Source organism: Mesoplodon mirus (genome assembly GCF_964341445.2).
Source record: "Mesoplodon mirus genome assembly, chromosome: 4".
In the NCBI taxonomy this organism is placed as follows: domain Eukaryota; kingdom Metazoa; phylum Chordata; class Mammalia; order Artiodactyla; family Ziphiidae; genus Mesoplodon; species Mesoplodon mirus.
In genome coordinates, this window is record NC_138979.1 from 160,948,296 (window position 1) to 160,969,100 (window position 20,805).

Below are 20,805 nucleotides of genomic sequence, written 5' to 3' on the forward strand. Positions count from 1 at the left end.
TTTGTTCCGGGGTTAGGGAGCGAGGCAAGTGATTATTGCTTTTTTCAATATTTGAGGAACCTGAGGCTTAGGAAGGCAATGTCACCTGCCCAAGGCCACACAAGTGTAAGGTAAGGCAGGCATGTCTGCCAAGGTCCGAGTCCGAAGCCCATGCCGCCTTCGGCTCTTTTCCGGTAGTGCAGAGGAGGAATGGCGCGGTGCCCCTGGGTGCCAGGACAGAGGGGCACCTTCGGGAGGACAGGCCCCGGCCGGCTGGCAGCGCGGCAGCCTCACCAGCGCGGACAGCTGGCTTGAGGCGGTGGCACCTCCACGCTGCCCGTCGGTTCCCCCCGCCCGCCAGTGGTTCGCTCCGAACACCCCTCCCCGAGCGGCGGGTGCCGCGGCCCGCCCCGCTTCCGGTTGTTGCCGGGCCCTATATCCGGTGTCCGCCTGCCCTCCGCTCCGCCGCCTCCGCCACCGCTAAAGCCGCTGCATCCGCGATGCTGTCCCGGTCCCGCTTCCTGTCCCGGGCGTTCAGCCGCTCGCTCTCCGCCTACCAGAAGGTATGGTACTGCCGGGCCGGGGCCCCGGCGGGTGAGAAGCTCGCCGGTGGTGGACGGGCGGCTTGGGGACAGGGGCGTGGCGCCAAGGGCACCGGGACTCGGAGGCCGCGGGCTGGGCGGCCCAGAGCCGCTGTTGCCCTCGGGGCCGTCTTGCGGAGCTCACCGGCCCGTCGCCTTCCCGAGGCAGCCGGCGCCCCGTCCCCTGCTGGACCCCACCCTCCGCGCCGGCGGAGGAGCCGCCTTAGAGCCGCGCTCGCCCCCGCACGAGACTCAAGAGTTCGGGAGGAGGTGCGCGGAACCCCCGACGGGATCCGGGGGCCCGTTTCTTTTCTGTTAAAGTCGGTGGGTATCAGTTCGGTTGGGAAGTTGAGATAGTTGGGCAGGCCCCGTGTGAGCCCGCCCAGGCTGTTGCCTTTACCTTTTGGAGTCATGAGATTCGCCTGTCACCGGCACCTGGGCAGCTTTGAGTCTGTGCTTGAAAGAGAAAGCTGTTTCTTCTCTCCTTTCGTCTTGGGTGACGTCGATAATGTCTTCTTTCTCAACAGGGGAACTGCCCTCTAGGGAGACGTTCCCTGCCTGGTAAGTTCTGCCCTTGCCGTCACCTAAAATGCTCTCCTCCTGGGCAGAGCAGTATGCGAGGAAATCGGGGTGCCTGTGTTTCTCCACATCGTGTTCAGATAGATAGGAGTGAAACAGGTGTTGTTTAATGACAGCTATCGTTTATTCATTTGGCACTTAGCTACTTAGTATCTCCTGAGTGTCAGGCACCATGCTAGGCCCTCACAAGGGATCCAGCAGTGACGGGTTCTCGCCCTCCTGGAGCTTACAGTCTAGTGGGAAAGACAAAGTGTAAATTGCTAAACAAGTGAACCATCATGAATCTTGGTTAAATGCTGAGAAGGAAACGTACGAAGCTGGACACTGAAGCTGTGACCCAGAGGATGTGACAGGCCAGCCGGATGAAGAGCAGGAGAAAGAAAGGGAATAGCATGTACAAAGTCCCTGAGGAGGGAAAAGCTTGGCAGTATTTTGGAACTGGAAAAAGGGTGATTTGGCCAGAGCATTTTAGTTGAGGGAGAGAGTGGCATGAGATAGAAGATGGCATAGAGACTAGCGAGAATTTAGGTTTTATCTCAACAGTCCTTTATATGCGTGGCATAAGTATTTGTTGAATGAGTTGATCTTATTGTGGGCATTCTGTGTGCCAGGCATTGTTCTGAGCGCTTTCTGTGCATTTTTTCAGTTGATCATCAAGAAACAGTAAAAGAGGTGTTTTCTCTATTTTACAAATGTATGACTCAAGACTAAGAGAGGTTAAGTGCCTTGACCAAGGTCATGCAGCCAACTATTGGTCAAGCCAGGTCTGCCTATTCCTCAGCCCGAACTCCTAACCCACCATGTTATCATTTGCTCATATAATCAACAGATTATTGAATTCTTACTACATGCCAGGCAGTGTGCTACGTGACAGGGATAGAGGCGGTCTCTACCCTCCAGGATCTTAGGGGCTACCTGGAGAGAAAACAAATATATATTTATGCATACCTAAGGACATAATTGCATTGTGATTACTATAAAGGAGAAGTGGAGTGTAATGAGAAGATGGGATGATGTAGCCAGGCTTGGGAGGGTGGAGAGTGTGGTGGCACCGTCAGTAAAGGCTTCCCCAAAGAAGTGACATTTAAGCTAAGTCTTGAAGAATACATAGGAGTTGGCCAGGAGAACGATATTCTAAACAAAGGGGATTGCTTGTGCAAAGGTTTTCAGGCAGGAAGAGACTTGACCGGTCATAGAAATGGAAAGGAAGCCTGTCTGGGAGGGCTGGACAGGAATATGGAAAGTTTTTGGACTTTATCCTAAGAGTCATGAGATCACAGGCACCTAGCACAGTGTTCGCTCATAGTGGACTCTTAGTAATAAACTTTTTAACTTAGAATTTTGAAAAATGTCAGTAAACATTTTCTCCACTTCATAGATTGGCAGGACAATGGGAAGAGCCTTGTACTTGGGGTTTGCGTTGTGGTTCAGGGCTTCTCCTTGGGCTGTCACTTAACCTCCAGAAGCCCTGCTTATATATGAAACGGGAGTAATGGCAGATGGTCGTTCCACTTCAGGGAGTTGTGAGACACAAAAATCAAAATGAGGTCATTATGTGAAAGCTTTTTATAAACTCTTAAACGCTGTACACATGAAACTTGCTGTAGGATGAACTCTAAATTGGAGTTAGGGTTCCAAAAATCAGTAAGGGCTGCGGACTGTTCTAGCTCAAATACATGCTGTGTTTGGGATTTGTACTGCAACGTCATTGGTTACTGGATATAGAGGTGACTTAACTTGCCTCTGAAACCCTGGGGGTGTTTGTGAGGAGGTGGGCACAGAGAGAATTGTCTCCCATTTGGTGTTTACCGTGCCCGTGGCTCAGAAAGAGTTGTTAATAGATCTGGAAAAATAAGACACGCGAAAGAATATAATCAGGTGAAGCAGATACAGTAATTAGTTGTCAGTTGAGGAAGTGCAGTTATCTGTGATGATAAGGACAATTGGTGGGGCAGAAAGGAGCTCCCACCTTGTTGAGTATGACCGGAAGGTCTCGGGAAGAGTGTAGGAAGACAGTAAACTGAAAGGAGGGACAATGATTTGCTCAGTCCTAGAGCAAGCTGGAGACCTTAGGCCTGAAGTAGCGTAGTCTTTGCTACTGGGGTTCAGGCAACAAGACTTCCAGCTCAGTGCATTTTAAGTAACCAGGGAAACAAACTCAGATCAAACATTCCCACTGCTTCTCTGATTAGGCTATATGTAGTCACAGGATAAGCCATCATGTGTCTTTTTCAAGCTTCAATTATATTTGAAGTCTTGGGCAGTAGAGCGTTTTATTATGAAAACATAAAGGGATAATGAAAGTTTATGAGTTTTAAGATAAATAAGGTTATAGAATTCTCCCCTTTCTTCCTCAAAGCCATTCCCACCCGAAGTCCCACATACCTGTTGTTCTCTGCCATGACTATTGCTATGGTGGAAAAGCTTAAGAAGCAGGACTCTGTGTGATAAAGATTATGTTGTTGCCTGCTGTTGATACTGTTCTATCTCAGAGTTAGGGGGTGAACAGACTTCTTTTCCATTCCCAGCAGGTATCCTGTATAAGATAAAGAGTTGTTGGTTAAGAGTTGTTTTGTTTCTTGCAGGGATCTCCTTATGTCAGGGACCAGGTTACCCTGACAGCAGGAAGATTGTGTAAGTATCACTGGGGAGCACAGATATGTGGACATGGGGTATTTAAGACACCAGCTGAACCATCTGCTTTCTTAACTGTCTTTCAAGCCTAGTAATCAAGCTGGTTATGTTGAGTCCCTCTACCTAAACTTGATGTTAATTTATGACATGTGCTTGCACTTCAGCCCCATGTTAAGTGCTGGACCAGGAGTGTGTCTGTCCTGAGGTGTTCAGATTATAATGAAAGTGAAGCTGGAATCCTCTTTTTATGGGAATAGATATAGAAAGGTGCTCCTAAATATTCTGGTTGGATACAAGTGAAGCTGAAGGACCGGACGTTACATTTATTGTGGAGATTAAGAGCATCCTTTTGGTTGCATGGTTACTCATTTTAGAAACAGTAAAAGCAAAAGACTAGTCAGTTGAGTCATGGGACTTTGACTAGTTCAGAGGGAATGCTGTTATTGCATAATGCAAAGTTTGGAGAAAGGCCACCCATGTGTGTTTCAGATTAACTTCTGCTTATGAATGTTGCTTAATGCTACTTTGCATTCCAAGTATTTTCAGGGTGGTGGTAAGAGGATGCTCTTTAGTTACCTGTTGAGCAGCTGTCAAGCTATTTTCTCTACAGGTAGGATCTTCAAAATGAAGGGTGAGCAGATTGGCTCCTTCTTCACTGTGCATTACAAGCATAATCCCATTGTAAATGTTCTTTTTGCTGTTTCTAAGTATTCTACTGTTAACCTCTAATACTTTTGTAATTTAAAAGTTATTTAGGGAGATTCAAAATGTGTTACTCATCTGCAGTTTAAATGAAAAGTGGAGCAGCCACAAATCCTATGCAATAAATGCAATAAATAACTATTCAAAAGTAAATTATTTTAAAATACCCTAAACTTTGAGGGATAAGGATCACACATTAGGGTATTACTCTAATCTAATAACTGTTTTTGTGTTTTATATTGTCTTTTTTCATGAATAAGGTATTCATTTTACTTAAAAATCTTTTATTGTAAAACTATTTTTGGTTTTATGTTTTTATTTAATAGCTTATAAATTTACATGGTTCAGAAGTAAAAAGAGAGTCCATGAGAAGATTTTTTCCTGTTCTCCGGTGCCACCAAGTTTCTCTTCCCCAAGACAGCCGATGCTCCAGGTTCTCGGGTGTCCTCAAAGAGCAGTCTCTGCATTTACACATTACCTGTTAGTTCTTGCCTACGAACATGTACCTGTACATGGTTGTAAACTTTTTGCAGAACACTTTGTGTTCTGTATTTTATTTATTTTTTTTTTTGTGGTACGCGGGCCTCTCACCGTTGTGGCCTCTCCCGTTGCGGAGCACAGGCTCCGGACGTGCAGGCTCAGCGGCCGTGGCTCACGGGCCCAGCCGCTCTGCGGCACGTGGGATCCTCCTGGACCGGGGCACGAACCCGTGTTCCCTGCATCGGCAGGTGCACTCTCAACTACTGCACCACCAGGGAAGCCCTGTATTTTTTTAATAACATACATTTTCCCCTTGATTTTACATAGACCTTATAGTTAATTTGAAATTATAAAAATAAAAATATCAAAAGGCAACTTAAATCTGTTATACTTTTCTGTTATAAAGATGCTTATGGTAGAATATTCAAACAGTCCTGAAGTGTAGAAAGTGAAAGTCCCCATCGGTCCAAATCACTCTTCCAAAATGTGTGTGTATGTAACAGATAACCATAAATACCATATATATCTACGTTTCCCACTCTCCAGTGGTAACCACTATTAATGGTTTTGTACATACAAGGTAATATCGTTCTCCAGTTTACGTTATTTAAAGTTAGTGTCATATCAAAGAATACCTTGCTCCTTTTTTTTTTTTTTTTTTTTTTTTGCTGCGGTATGCGGGCCTCTCACTGTTGTGGCCTCTCCCGTTGCGGAGCACAGGCTCCGGATGCGCAGGCTCAGCGGCCATGGCTCACGGGCCCAGCCGCTCCGCGGCATGTGGGATCTTCCCAGACCAGGGCACGAACCCGTGTCCCCTGCATCGGCAGGCGGACTCTCAACCACTGCGCCACCAGGGAAGCCCTACCTTGCTCTTTTGAAGTTCCTCTTGAATGAGTCCAGAATGGACTGATATGCTGCCTCCTGGCAAGAGAACAGATTAGGAGATACTATATCAGTTTTTTGGTGTTTTGTTTGTTTGTTTGTTTTGCATATAACCCCTTGTTTTACTTGTTAACTGTCTCATCTTGCTGTCCTGTATAATCTATAATCATGTGGACAGAAATTCTGTTGTATGTGGCACAGTGGCATGTACCCTGAGGGCACACAATTTATCTTACTTGCATTTAGTTAAGAAAACGTCATCAGGAAGCTGAGTCCTTTTGGTGGGTATGCAAAGGGCCAAGATGCTATCTTTTTCTTCAAAGACCCAAACTAGGTCTGTTCTGGGAGAGCTGGCATTTCACTGCAGCACATTTCACTCACCCAAGGGACTCGCTGTTTAAGGCACCCAAGTCATCCAGGCTTTGCTCTAGACCTGCTGAGTCAGAATCTCTGGGAATGGGGCCTAGACATGTATGCTTTGAAAAAGTTCCCCCAGGTAACACTGATGGGCACTCCTAGTCAAGAATCACTGATTTAAAGGGAAGGTGAAAGAATCTAAAAAAGAGTGGATATATGTATATGTATAACTGATTCACTTTGCTGACAGCAGAAACTAACACAACATTGTAAATCAACTATACTCCAATAAAAATTTAAGAAATGAAAATAAAAAAGGGAAGGTGACCCGTGGTGCCTTATCTAGACTAAAATGTGAGTGAATCACCGGTTAAAGGAGTTTACTTTTATGTTTGTTTTCTAGCATTAACAACGGTAGTGTCTTCAGTGTTCGCTTTTTCAGAACTACAGCTGTGTGCAGTAAGTACCTTCAGCTCCCTACCTTATTGGGAATGGAGCTTTAATGGGAAGAACAACAATTGACTGAATTTAATTAAAGAAAAAAATTAAAAAGGAGAAATGTGGACTATGTGATTTTTTTTTTCCCCCTCTTTTCCTAGAGGATGATGTGATTACAGTCAAAACCCCAGCATTTGCAGAATCTGTCACAGAAGGGGATGTCAGGTGGGAGAAAGGTAAGATTTAGTGCCTTCTCACTTCTTGAGTTTAAATACTTTTGAAAAGTCCCCTTTACCCCCACGATAATCAATGGCTCCACCGTTTTCTTTACATGCAGTGTACTTTCCCCTGGCTTTAGGAAAGGGGTATTGTAACACACCTGCCAATGGGGATTTTGTGGCTACTGGAGGGTTCCCCCCCGCCACCACCACCCTAAGAGGTAGGCTTTGACTATCTTTTCAGCTGTTGGAGACACAGTTGCAGAAGATGAAGTGGTTTGTGAGATTGAAACTGACAAGGTAGGCTTGTCCTATTAGTGCCGACTTTTCATGGTCTCCCCTTGGTTTCTTAACCTAATGAAAGGAACAGGGACTTAACTGTTGCTTATAGATAATTTTTAACTGCCTCAGTTGTAAAATTGTTGGAATAGCTCATTAAAAAGAAAACATTAAAAGTTTAATTTTAGATGATTCTAGATGTATGTACTATGTACTTTAATAGCTTTAGTTTTATAGCTTTTGTGTGTGTGTGTGTGCATGAGCTGTTTCCAGTTGTTTTTATGTATCACTGGGAAACACATTAACTGAATCTTGCTTTAGTGCTCTGAGAAAGGACAGAAAGGGTGAATCTTCACAGTAGCATTGATTACTCTTACTCTGAAAGTGTGGCCTTGGTGTTTCTATATACAGGGTCTTGTGTATCTGTGTTGCAACTCTTGTGACTCATTTGAGATTCTATACAATTAATTTTCTAATGCTGAGTAAAAATTTGGACTCTTTCTCCATCTGTCTTCTTTTCAAGACATCTGTGCAGGTTCCATCACCAGCAAATGGCATGATTGAAGCTCTTTTGGTACCTGATGGGGGAAAAGTAGAAGGAGGCACTCCTCTTTTCACACTCAGGAAAACTGGCGGTAAAGAAGTTCTCCTGGTTGTCAGGGTCTCCAGTGTTCCCCCTTGGAACTGGGGCTGAGCATAATATACTAATTCCTTGATACCTCAAAGACCATTGGGCATTTGGCATTCCCTCTGCCCTTTCTGAGGCAGTAAGAGGGGAGCTATTTAGACTGTGAACTTTAAATGTCAAGTTTTAGAAGAAAAGGGTATTAAAAAAAATAAAGCTCATTATACTCTGTTCTTTATTGTGCTGGACCTTTTCTTAAGTAGGAATGAAGAAGATTCTAAAGACAGTGATTTCCCCCCACCCCAACCCTGGCGTCAGAGTCACATGGGGGCTTTAAAAATAATACAAATGCCTAGATCCTGAGTCCCAGGGATTCTGATATATTAAATCTGGGGTTTTCGGATCCTGGTTATCTTATCATAGTTTTCATTGTTGTTGTTGTTTTTAATGCTCTCCAAGTGATTCTGATACACAGCCAGGGCTGGGAGCCACTCTTCTAAAATGAGAAGTAGTATTTCATCCTGTCTATTATAGAGAATTTGGTGTCGTTTTTTCATACCTATTCTCTCATAGCATTTTTTAGGGAGGGTTGGGTTTCTCTTGGGAAGAAATGAGAAATAAGGAAATGAATTTGTACTGGATCTCACACTCAGTATTAGAGATTAGAAAAGAACTTTCTGATTCTTAATTAAATGCTATAACTACTAAAGTATTTTTTTCATTGTTAAGATAGTTAAGCAGAAAGATGGTAGATTGCATTGTTATGATTGATCAGGGCAAGACCAGAAGCCCAGAATGGAAAGAACATACAGTAGAAGGCTAGGGGATAAGATTGATTCTTCTAGTTGGAGAATTTCATCTTCTGATCATTCCTTAAGAGAATGTTCTTCTAATTTAAATGTAAACCCAGATGTGATGTCCAAATTGGTAGAATCAAAAATATTTAAAGTTGTGAATTTATATTGCTTGACCACCTCATTGGTTTATAAGAGTTATCCTAGATAAAATGCTTTGAAGTCTTAAGTCTAAATGTGCCCTTGATTATTTAAACTTTTAATTTTTAATAGTTAAGAGTATTCTCCCACATGGGATGTTAAAATAGAAGAGGAGAGGATCAGTATTACCATAACTAGAAAGGTGTTGCTCTTATGTGTGTATTTTAACATCTTAAATTACCTGGGTTTCTTTTGCTTTGAAGTTTACATTACCATGGACTTTAGTAGGTGCTTTGAAAGTACTGGCTGAATTTGATGATCAGTAGATATTTGTGAAATCAGGAAGGCAGCTGAGTTAAGTCTGTTATCTAATGTAGGACATCTAGGAGCCCTGGGGAATAGAAGCATAGTGCCTTAAATCATTCTGTGTATCTCAAAGCCTTACATGTATAGCAAATACTCAGGAGGCATTTGTTAATTGATTGGAGATGGAGCTTTTGCTGCTAAATTCTACTTAGTGTCTGCAACTTGGTTGCTTTCCATTCCAGATAGTGCCAATGGCATCTATTTTTCTTGTTTTTCAGCTGCTCCTGCTAAGGCCAAGCCAGCCGAAGCTCCTGCTGCTGCAGCCCCGAAAGCAGAACCTGCAGCATCGGCAGTTTCTCCTCCCCCTGCAGCATCTATACCCACTCAGATGCCACCAGTGCCCTCGCCCTCACAACCTCTCACTAGCAAACCAGGTAAGCCTCTGGCTTCCACGTGTCTTTATGTGGGAGAACAACATCTCATCTTATGTCATGTTCCCTCACAGTCTAAGACTAATTATGGCTCTGAACAGGCTCCACTGTCTGCTTTGTGGAAAGAATTCTAAGACCTGATACAAAGGGTTTGCATCTCAGCTTTTTAGCTGAGTGTATAGCTGTGTGACTTTAGGTTAGTTATTTAACTTCTCTGAGCAGATTGTTCGTTCGTGAAGTAGGAATGATACTAATACACCTCAGCATATCTTGAAGATTAAGTGACAGTACAGTATGAAAGCACTGGCATGTACTCAAGTAAATGTTTCTCATTTTCTGACGCAGTGTACCCTTTCTTCATTTTCAGTGTCTGCCGTAAAACCCACTGCTGCCCCTCCAGTAGCTGAGCCAGGAGCTGGCACAGGTCTGCGTTCAGAACATCGGGTAAGTCTCTGAGGAAAACTTCCAAGAAAGAAGCCGAGGGGCAGTGCTGAGATTAATGGAGTGGGTATGCTCTGCCTACCTTTGAATGGCTGGCAGCTGATCCCCTTGGCCTTGACAAGGAAATTGAGTTTAGGATGCGACTTGTTCAGTGACATGACTGTCAAATGACAGGACTAGAACCAGAGGTCTTCTGAACGCTTGTCCATTGGTTTTTCCCACTGTGTTATGCTACCAGCGAAATGCTGTGGGTGAGTAAGATATACGCAGGGGATGGTAGCCTAGTGACGCATCCCCTCCCTCCCACGATAACACATACTTCAGAGAGGTGGCTTAGTGAGCTCTAGTCCTATACTTCCGGGATACTTAGCTGAGGGCTACCCAGTGGCACTCAGGAGCAGACATAAAACCTCAAGGAAGTATAGTCAAGAGGGTGGGTTCCTCTGCCTGAGAATACCTCCTAAAAATACTATAGCCTCAAAAGTTTGTTGCTTCTGAGTTTCCATTCCACAAGTAGCTATTCTCGTGCCAGTCTTTATTACCAGAAATTTCCCTTTCTGCAATGACTCTTGGGCTGGCTAGCCCTACCCCACACTCTTCCATAAATTGGTTTTGGTTTTTAAATCAAACCATATCCGTGGCCTTTATTCTTTTTTTTTTTTTAAACATCTTTATTGGAGTATAACTGCTTTACAATGTTGTGTTAGTTTCTGCTCTATAACAAAGTGAATCAGCTATATGCATACGTATATCCCCATATCCCCTCCCTCTTGCGTCTCCCTCCCACCCTCCCTATCCCACCCACCTAGGTGGTCACAAAGCACCGAGCTGATCTCCCTGTGCTATGTGGCTGCTTCCCACTAGCTATCTGTTTTACACTGGGTAGTGTATATATGTCCATGCAACTCTCTCACTTCTTCTTAGCTTACCCTTCCCCCTCCCCGTGTCCTCAAGTCCATTCTCTACGTCTGCGTCTTTATTCCTGTCCTGCCCCTAGGGTCATCAGAACCATTTTTTTTTTAGATTCCATATATATGTCTTAGCATACGGTATTTGTTTTCTCTTTCTGACTTCACTCTGTATGACAGACTCTGGGTCCACCCACCTCACTACAAATAACTCAATTTCATTTCTTTTTATAGCTGAGTAATATTCCATTGTATATACGTGCCACATCTTCCTTATCCATTCATCTGTCGATGGACACTTAGGTTGCTTCCATGTCCTGGCTATTGTAAATAGTGCTGCAGTGAACATTTTGGTACATGACTCTTTTTGAATTATGGTTTTCTTAGGGTATATGCCCAGTAGTGGGATTGCTGGGTCATATCGTAGTTCTATTTTTAGTTTTTTAAGGAACTTCCATACTGTTCTCCATAGTGGCTGTATCCATTTACATTCCCACAAACAGTGTAAGAGGGTTCCCTTTTCTCCACACCCTCTCCAGCATTTACTGTTTGTAGATTTTTTGATAATGGCCATTCTGACTAGTGTGAGGTGATACCTCATTGTAGTTTTGATTTGCATTTCTCTAATGATTAGTGATGTCGAGCATCTTTTCATGTGTTTGTTGTAGGCCTCTATTCTTGGTCAAACTTCAGGCACACTTGAGTGGGTAGTTTGTGTCTGTGTTTCCTCGTTCTTGCACAGAGGAGCAAGGCCACCACAGGAAAGAGGAAGCCTGGATCTCTCCCTGTATTTAGATACTACAGTCTGTCCTTATCCACGCCTAGCAAGCCCAATGCTCCCTCAGACTAAGTGCGAAGGGTTAGGTCCAGAGAGACCAGGTGGTCAATACTTGTCCCACTTTCCCTTTCAGGAGAAAATGAATAGGATGCGGCAGCGCATTGCTCAGCGTCTGAAGGAGGCTCAGAATACCTGCGCAATGCTTACCACTTTCAATGAGATTGACATGAGGTGAGAGCTCTAGTCCTCTTCCTCCCTGTGCCCATTTTCTTGGAGAACACTTGAACTTGCCCAAGTCCCTACCTAGTGCTGATGCCCAAACTAACTTAACAGGAAAGAAGTACTTCTTTGCAGTGCTTGTTGACTTATACAGAGTGACCCACTGGTTTCACTCTCTAATCGACTTTCCTAATACTGTGCCTGCCTCCTCTGTGACCTAAAGAACTTAGCCTTTTACTTGTATACCTGAATCTTGTGATTTCTGATAAACGAGGCTGGTAATAGTCTTAAACTCTAATGACTACTGTCGAGCTGACAAGTAGACATAGGGCATCCAGGCTGACAGGGCTCCCCTAGGGATACAGAATCACTTGACAGCACGACCAGAGTCAGGTGCCATATCCTGCTTCCTTCTCACTGTGACTGCTCCTTATGTGTGCTCCTAAGCGACTCAGAATTGAGTGGGTGGAAAGGCATAGGCTTGTCATATCTTTCACCTTTCCCAGCTTTGATAATGAAATGGGAAGCAAGTTGTGCTTTTAAAGAAAAACCTCAGACTTAACCAAAGGGGCTAATTCAGTAAACCCATTTCTGTAGTGAGCTAATCGTTGACTCACTTATCTTCTTCAAGACTTTGATGTTTATAGGTGTCAGGACTGTAGGGAAGGGAATACAGTCAAAGTCAACAAAGAGTTTTTGAGTGCTTACTGTGCACAAGATATTACACTGTATTTGAGGGGGATGCAAAGATGAGTGAAAAAGAGCCCTTACCCTCATAGAGCTACCATCTTGCTTAGATAAATAGAAAGTAAAATCTCTAGTATCAGTATCAGGAGGATACAAAACGTATGAAGTGGAGAAGAGAATGAGATCGTTTGTTTTTGAGGTGGCAGGGTGGAGGGTAGGGATCAGGAAAGGCTTCCTGGAGGAAAGAGATTTTTAATAGACCTTAAAGAACGACTAAGCACTTTGACATAGTGGAGGAAGGTCATTGCAGAAGATGTGAACAGTGTGGACCTGGCACAGACTGGAAAGTCCATGACACGTTTGAGAAACAGTCGCTGTGAGAAATACGTGTAGGAAAGAATGGTAAAGCAAGTTGGATCCATACTTCAGGATGTTTTAAGTGCCAGGGTAAGAGTTCATAGTTAATACAGGAGGAAAAATCATCAAGTCTTCAGGTCATCTCTTTGTTTTTTATTTTTGTCCCAAGTGTTTAGTCTGAATGTACGTTTCATTAAGGAAATTGGTCTCCTTTGGAAGGGGTCTGAGAAGTATAGAGAGGGGAGTGTGCTGTGGCATTCACAGAGTAGGGCTCTGTGGCCCATTTCACTAGATGCCATACATCCTATTGTGAAGCTTCCCAAAAGGCTGGATGTCATTCAAGCCAAAGATTTCTCTCCTGTCCGTAGGATGTAGGGAAGGACCTTGACTAATGAATCACAAGGGCTGCAGCTTACGTTTCAGTGCATTAGGGCCAAATTGTACACAAATCAAATTGGGCTTTGAAATTCTACCCAATTCCTTAAGACAAAACATGTAAATATTTGTGGCCTTGAAAGATGCAGTTGGCCCAACAGCTTTGATTGAAGGTAAGTACAATAGCTGGATCTCCTTTCAGCAGCTAATCGAAGTGTCACTTAATGATGGCCTGGGGTCTTACTGCAGTCAGTAATCTGGTTTAGATTGAGTGCCCTTTGGGTCTTGCACTGATCAGCTAACCCATAAGGGGCCTTTCTGAGACCTTCTCCTCTCCCCTGTTGTCCCAGCCTCTGCCTGCAAGGGCAGAGCTCTGAAATAGAAACTACTTAATGACCAGACAATAGCATTTGGGCAGTTTTGAGAGCAGAGATGTTTATCACTTCTCTTTCCCTCTTCTGCCGCTCTTGTGTCTTGGGAACCAGTAATGTCTTTAGGGTGGTAATCCTAGCACTAAATGAGGTTAGACTCAGGAAAACAAAACATTTTAAAACCAATCAGTCCCCCTAGGAAAACTTCCCTTTTGAAAAACAGAAGGTCTAAAGGGGGGAGTTAAAGTTATATCATCTTATCTTTCGTGCTAATGTCAAATTAGGCCATTATAGAGAGAAAGGGAGAACTGAGCATTTGGGCCTAAGATAAAGTTAAATTCGATTTCCATCATGGAACTGTATTCCCATAAATACAGAGGTTTCTGCAGCAAAATGATGGGAAAGCCATTTCCCACTAACTCTGTTGCACATGTGTTGTATGTATGTGAAAAACCAGCCCCGAAGGAACAAAGACTGGTCACCTTGCAAAGGCTTCTCAGGGGCCTTGCTGCTTGTACTTTAAAAAGCTTAGGTCTGCACATGGTCACTTTTCTAAATACCCGGGAAACCACGTCCATCAAACTAATATTAACAGCAGGAATTGTGTCTTTATTATCTTTATATCTTGGTGCCCTGCATTGACCCCCACGTGTGGTGGGTGTTAGTACCTGTTTGAAGGAACAAGTGGATGGAACTGCTAACTCTGGGGAGATGAGTGAATCTACTGACTTTCTCATGAGCCTAAAACAACACTGGATTATACCCATCCACAGATAGTCATGACTGCTTTTGCTCACATGAAGCCCATGCACCTGTGGGGCTTTGGGGGTTTTTTTCATCTTCACTAGTTAGGAGACAGGAGGAATGTCACAAGGAAGTCATAATCAGGTTTGGTGGTATTTTGAAAATAAGAGATAAAAAGAATGGTGCTTATTTTGCGGACTTTGTTTATGCTTAAAAAAAGCTTTTTTCGGGGTAGATGGCTCATGATTTTAGTGTAGCTGGAAGTCACTTTCTTGTCCAGGGTGAGGATGTTGGTGTGCTGTATGAGCTCCCGTTCATATTGTCTGTAACTGAAATCTTTGACTTCTGGAACACGAAGGAGCCCTGTAAAGGGCTCAATCTACCTTCAAGACAGATTGGATCCGATTCCTTTGGGTCCAGGTTTTGTAAAGGAATAAAGTTATTGTGTTGACCTCTAGTGGACTATTTCAAAACTTGAACTTAGGTAGATGGTCCACACTAAGGGAAAAAAGCTTACCCAACTGTGTACACGGAGGTAGAAACCAGTATGAAAGTCAGAATTGAGGCTTCTTTTGTGGTCAGTTTGTTTTGTAATGTGTTTTTGCAGTAACATCCAGGAGATGAGGGCTCGGCACAAAGATGCTTTTCTGAAGAAACATAACCTCAAACTAGGCTTCATGTCGGCATTCGTGAAGGCCTCAGCCTTTGCCTTGCAGGAGCAGCCTGTTGTCAATGCAGGTGAGTTTGTGGTGGCTAGAATCACAGAGGTCCTGGGAGGTGTGCGTATAAACACAGACCTGCTCCCACACACAGACACAAAGACGGCGGTCGACAGACTAAGGCTTCTTATTTCATACGTGTGAAAACTTGAGTACCTTCCCTGGGGGTTTCTTGACTCACCTTCCCAAATGGGCATCATGATTACTTCCTCCCCCCTAGCTGGACAGAACAGGTTCTCTTCACAGTGCATAGCTTGGCAGCTTCTGTGGTGACAGGCAGTTCTGAGCCAGCCCAGCAATCCAGGCTTCTCATGTCTGTGTGGAGACTTGTGTTCTGGCTGATGCCCACCCTCCCACAAGCCCTATTATCTTGGGACATGACTCTTACACCTGGCATAGCTCCAGGGTGACCTTTGATTTCTGGTCAGTGGACCTCATTGGGAGGCCTTGGGCTTGGCCCCTCTTTCCTGGACTTGGTGCCCATTTTCCTTACTTTTTGCTCACCTACGTCATTGGAATGTTGACCTAACAAGCAGTTCTCTTTCCCATTGAGACAATTCTCTGTTCCCTGGAAGATTAGAGAGGACAGTGGCACTTCTGCAGCCCTCAGCAGTGCAGGGTCCCCAAAGATCTAGAAATAGAAGTCCTAGTCCCTTCCGCCAAGTGGTGTGCCCTAAGGTAGGTGGAAGGGCTTTGTTTCACCCCAGTGTGTATCTCTTTATTTCTTCCGTTCTTCTTATGCTTCCTGATGACTCTCCATCTCTTCTGCCTACACATACATGTAGGCGTTTCTCAGAGTTCCCCTGACCTCTTTCTCACTTTACATGCTTTTCTGGGGTGTCTTATCTGTAATACAGTGCAGACTTTCTATGAAAAAGATTCCCAAGCCTGTATTTTCTCACGAGCATCAGACCTAAATTTTTAGCTGCTGGCTTGCTCTCTCAGGCTAGCATATTAAAGCCAGACCACCCTGCTTCCGAGTCTCCTAGAAAGAGGCTTGCCTCCTTGTTGAGAGTGGGCAGCAGAATGGGCAGCATCCCCACCCCCCCACTTCCACTTCCTTTACTCATTTGCCCTTTTGGGGAACACTTTTTCAACCTGCCGTTAGCTAAGGGAGGACTGGAGTAGGGCTGCCTAACAAGAACTTGAGCACATACGTACCCTGCGTTAGCCTGTGTGTTGATCCCTCTGCGGGCTGCCAAGGAAACGGATGCTCCTGTGCTCATGCTTAGGGCACTTGGGAGAAGTTACAGTTGGCTGGCACGGGAGTAAGAGGAGTGTCAGCTGCCCCTTGTAAGGTGGTGGTTCTTGTGCTACTTGGTCGGCCCACACTGTACCAAGCACCGTGGATTTTTCCTCTATTAATGCAAAGTTTTCCTCAGTAGCCTAGGCCTGGGGCGTTGTATGTAATGTGTGTTTTCTCTCTCATAGTGATTGACGATACAACCAAAGAGGTGGTGTATAGGGATTATATTGACATCAGCGTTGCAGTGGCCACGCCTCGGGTATGTTGGGGCAAGAAGTGGGGAGCTCTGATCTTTGACTCTCTCCTTACCTGTGTGAAGAAGCAGACCCCTGGGAGAGATCTTTCCTGTAATTCTGTCTTTTTAGAAGGGAGTTACTAGAAGAGTAACCTGTTTTGGATCATACCATGTTCTTCTATCTCTGGCAAGCCTAAATATTTTAGACTCTGTTAATCACATTGAGTAACTAAGATATTCTGGGGGAGGGGAGACTAGAGGCTTGAATCAGGAGAGTTACAACTATAAAGGATGCTATTAATTTGCAACTGAAAAGAACTTCTCACTCTCATCAGGGTCTGGTGGTTCCCGTCATCAGGAATGTGGAAACTATGAATTTTGCCGATATTGAGCGAACCATCAGTGAACTGGGAGAGAAGGTAAAATAGAAAGGATGGTATGAGCAGCTGGGCAGGTCAGGGAAGAGAGCCTGGGGAAGGCTGGGCCAGTGAGAGGTGCTCAGGGAGCTGGAGCCTCACTTTGTTCTGAAAGGAGTGTGTGGCCCCTGCGAACGGCAGTCACAAGCGAGAGCTGAAGTACAGCTACCTGGTGGGGCTTATCGTGCTCTTACGACTGAAGAGCTCATCGGATGAAACTTGCTCGGAAAAGAAAAGATTCTGAAGTCCTCTTCCCTGGTGGAGCACTAGTCATAGGCATCTCAGCTGAATGCTTTCGTGTTAAAGCTAGACCTTGGATCGTTGATCTCAGATATGAGCCTTCTGGACTTCCTTTAGGTGAAGAAAGCTGGGTTGACCTTACCTTTCAATTATAAAATCTGTTTTTAGGCCCGGAAGAATGAACTTGCCATTGAAGATATGGATGGTGGTACTTTCACCATCAGCAACGGAGGCGTTTTTGGCTCGCTCTTTGGAACGCCCATCATCAACCCCCCTCAGTCTGCCATCCTGGGCATGCATGCCATCTTTGATAGGCCCGTGGTCGTGGGAGGCAAGGTAGGGACCATCACCATTAATTTCCTAGCAGCTAGGCGATAAGGAGAGGGAAGTCTAACTAGATGCTCATTATAAAAGATTGGCTATAGTTTCAGGCATAAGTTGCATCTCCTAGTTTCTAATTACTAGCTGAGGCACTGGTTCTTAAATTGTGTGTGGAGTAGCAGCACCTGGGAACTTGTTGGAAATGCAAATTCTTGGACCCCTTCCGAGACCTAGTGAAGCAGAAAGTACAGATGATTCTGCTGCACGTTAAAGTTTGAGAACCTTTGAGCTGAGAAAGCTTGCTCCTTCATCTGGGACTGGTCAACAGGCTTCATTCTCTAGGTGCTGTAGAGAGTGTGGGGATACAGTTGAAGACATGGTCCTTGCTCGTGGGGAGCAGAGGACAGCAGGGCAGAGCCATCCACAAGCTGCCAACTTGCAATGATGAGGCGTAGAGGTTTTCTGGGAGTTCACGGAATGAGGGCAAAAGGTCTTGAGCTGGCCCTGGAAGATATGTTGGTAGGAAAATGTTTTCTGGGACTCCTGTGTTTAGAACCTTTTTGGGTCACTAACTCCTTTTTCAATCTAAAAATCACAGACCTTCCCTGAAAATGCCCATACACCCAACTTTGCATAGAGTTTCAGAGAATTTGTGGACCCCAGGTTAAAAAAAAAAAAAATTTTTTTTTGTTACTATAACCCCAAAGAAGAAACTGCAGGCAGCCAGAACTGAAGAGGAACTTCCCTGTAGACAGCACAGAAGTGAGAGGGCAGAGCATGGTGTTTTGTTTTCTTTTGTTTTTTTAAAGGCAGTTGTAAGGAGACTCCTATTTTCTTGGTTTAAGCTTTGTTTTTGAGTGTGGGAGCTTTGCACTCAGGGTAGGGCTTGGTCTTTGAATATACTGTAAGTATCCAGAAGAAACAAAGCAAAGTAGGAAAGGCTCTGCAACTGGGAACTTAACTGTGGGCTATGCTTTGTCATCTCCCCTTTCATCTGCCCCGCTGCAGACAAACCTGTCGACCTCTCTTCTCTGTAGATGGAGGTGCGGCCTATGATGTATGTGGCCCTGACGTATGATCACCGGCTGATCGATGGCAGAGAGGCCGTGACTTTCCTCCGCAAAATCAAGGCAGCAGTAGAGGATCCCAGAGTCCTCCTATTGGACCTGTAGGAGGAAGCCATGCGCCCTACACATCAACCATGCAGGAACTGAAAACCAGTCTTCTCCCTGTCCCCTCACGGGCCCCGGGTTAGCCTGGTGACAGACAGGCATATGCTGTCGTTCTCAAGCAAGGAAACCAGGGCACTATGTAACCAGCAGTCACAGGTCTCTTGGTGTTCCTGCCAGGCTCTCTCCCTCTCTGCGCCGTTCTCTTACACTCGAATATCTGATTTCCTTAGGCTTGAGGGAGAGAGAGAGCCTTAATGGATGCTCATTAATATTCCTGCCTTTCTCCATTAGCCCTCCGCTGAGATGATTTTGCTTCTCCCCCGTCCAGTATACCATAGGGAAACTGCCGGGGACCATGTGATTAAGTTTCTATCTCTTGAAAGTCTGTTCTCCAGAGATGCCTAGGAGGATGCTGTGCCTCCCAGGCTCGGAGCACCCTCTGTCCTGGCTGTGCACGTCCTTACTCGGTTCCACCCATGTGGAGGTATTGACCACAGGCCAGGAGGTGCTGCTTTGCTTCTTAAGTGGCATCTTCATTCTCAGCTGTCACTGACTTCAAGCTGCCTCTTCTACCTCTTCCGGGAAGCACAGGCTGGGGGATCTGGAGGGGCAGGGGATGGGTAGGCAGTGTTGAGGGGGAGGACGGATTCTGAGGTCAGAGGTTGTAAATGAGACTGGAGCAGAACCCAGGCCTGCCCTCACACTCCCCGTCACAGCTTTGTACCAGGAAGACCCATTTTGGCACAAGCACTCCCAGCTGTGGTTGTGCCGCCCTTTCCAGACCACTGGGACCATTCTAGCACGTTATTCTCATCTAGAGCAGATTCTAGCACATCTTGGCAGTGAGAGCGTGTCACAACCAAGGGCTGGATGGCGCCTGGTAGAGATGGGAGTGGAGGAGGCATACTGTGGACTGGCTCACATTGTCTGGAGCTTTTAAATTCCATTGGCTTAAGCCTGTGGGCTGAAGAGGCAGTTCTGTTCCTTCCTGTATCGTGGCCCTTAGGGAGCGGAGCCTTAGCTCTTCCTCCACAGAACACAGGTCTGGGAGAGGATGGATTGTGGTGGAAAGCAGCCCAAGATGCTAGTGCACAGTGGGGAAATGGCCGATGTCACCTATGAGGCACTGCCTTGGGTCTGGGCACAGTCATTGGAATTCTTCGGAGCATGGTTAAATGCACACATCTTGTCATGAAAGCTACTGGGCTTCATCGCTTCGTATCCAACTGCATCCAGGCGTGAGGCTGCTGACACTTGACACAGGGAGCCATTTATTTAGTGCAGGGTGCCCATTTGTATTTTGAGCGAAGAAGCAAGGCCTAGGGGTTGGGGGAGGGGGAAGGGGTGGGAGCCAGTACTGAGTGCCTGCAGCATCTCCTATGTCTTCACACTATTCAGAACTTGTAACTAAAATATTTAAAGAAACTGATTTTAAATGCAAATTAAAGGGCAAATATTCACAAACAGGGTTCCTGCTTCTGTACTTCTTTTGGTTACTGAGGTGGTACAAGTCTCCAGCACTGTAACTGTCATTAGCACTGAAAGCCACGTAATGTCCCTCCCATCCAGAAAAGTGCCCTGGCTTCCAGGGCACTTCCTTCCTTCCTCGAACCCGGTGAGCCCGGCAAGCCACACTGTTAAAGAGAAACTGGTTCTCACCTGCATGAAGCCCCTTCAAACACCAACAGACATTTACATTTTGATGGCGCCTTGCGTTATTTCTGGGATGGATGGGGGAGTGGTGGAGCAACATAGTTTTGCATTTTGCACTTGATTGCCACGTGGGTACCCACATGATCAAGGTTGATTTGAACAGATGAGGGTAGACCACCACCTAGGAGCAAGTGGTCTGTGAGGGCGAGTGGAGAGGGTTGAGAGCTAATCTGCGCTGACTACGTGTGATAGGCTTGATGGTGTCCAGGCTAAACTCAGCCTGGCTTTTTTCCACACGCAGTCCCTGCCTGCTGATCTTGCTTGCGGTGATGCCATCTTTATGTGAAGGGCTGTCACGGGAACAGAGTGGCTCCTAGAGGGTAGAACTAGAGCTAGTAGAAAAACTTAAGTTCAGTGAAAGGAAGAATTTTAGGTCAGGTTTGGGGCATGGAGCTAGAAGCTTTAATTTCTTTAGTAAACCTACCAAGGAGGTATAT

The 20,805-nt window shown here is 45.3% G+C and overlaps 1 protein-coding gene across 1 annotated transcript; it reads left to right on the forward strand.

Annotated features, from left to right (window-relative positions):
• The first annotated feature begins 412 nt into the window (after positions 1 to 412).
• DLST (dihydrolipoamide S-succinyltransferase) lies at positions 413 to 20,119 on the forward strand. Its single transcript, XM_082617822.1, has 15 exons — positions 413 to 542; positions 1,088 to 1,121; positions 3,725 to 3,773; positions 6,598 to 6,653; positions 6,794 to 6,868; positions 7,095 to 7,150; positions 7,653 to 7,764; positions 9,274 to 9,429; positions 9,794 to 9,870; positions 11,687 to 11,784; positions 14,914 to 15,044; positions 16,457 to 16,530; positions 16,842 to 16,925; positions 17,331 to 17,498; positions 18,521 to 20,119. Exons 1-15 carry the CDS (start codon positions 480 to 482, stop codon positions 18,653 to 18,655), a joined length of 1,368 nt encoding a protein of 455 aa, XP_082473948.1. The 5' UTR covers positions 413 to 479; the 3' UTR covers positions 18,656 to 20,119.
• Positions 20,120 to 20,805: the final 686 nt, after the last annotated feature.

Coding starts and splice junctions, on each gene's coding strand:
- DLST (XM_082617822.1), top strand. CDS start 480: ATGCTGTCCCGGTCCCGCTTCCTGTCCCGGGCGTTCAGCCGCTCGCTC. Junction 1,122..3,724: donor AGGGAGACGTTCCCTGCCTG/GTAAGTTCTGCC, acceptor TGTTTCTTGCAG/GGATCTCCTTATGTCAGGGA. Junction 15,045..16,456: donor GCAGCCTGTTGTCAATGCAG/GTGAGTTTGTGG, acceptor TCTCTCTCATAG/TGATTGACGATACAACCAAA.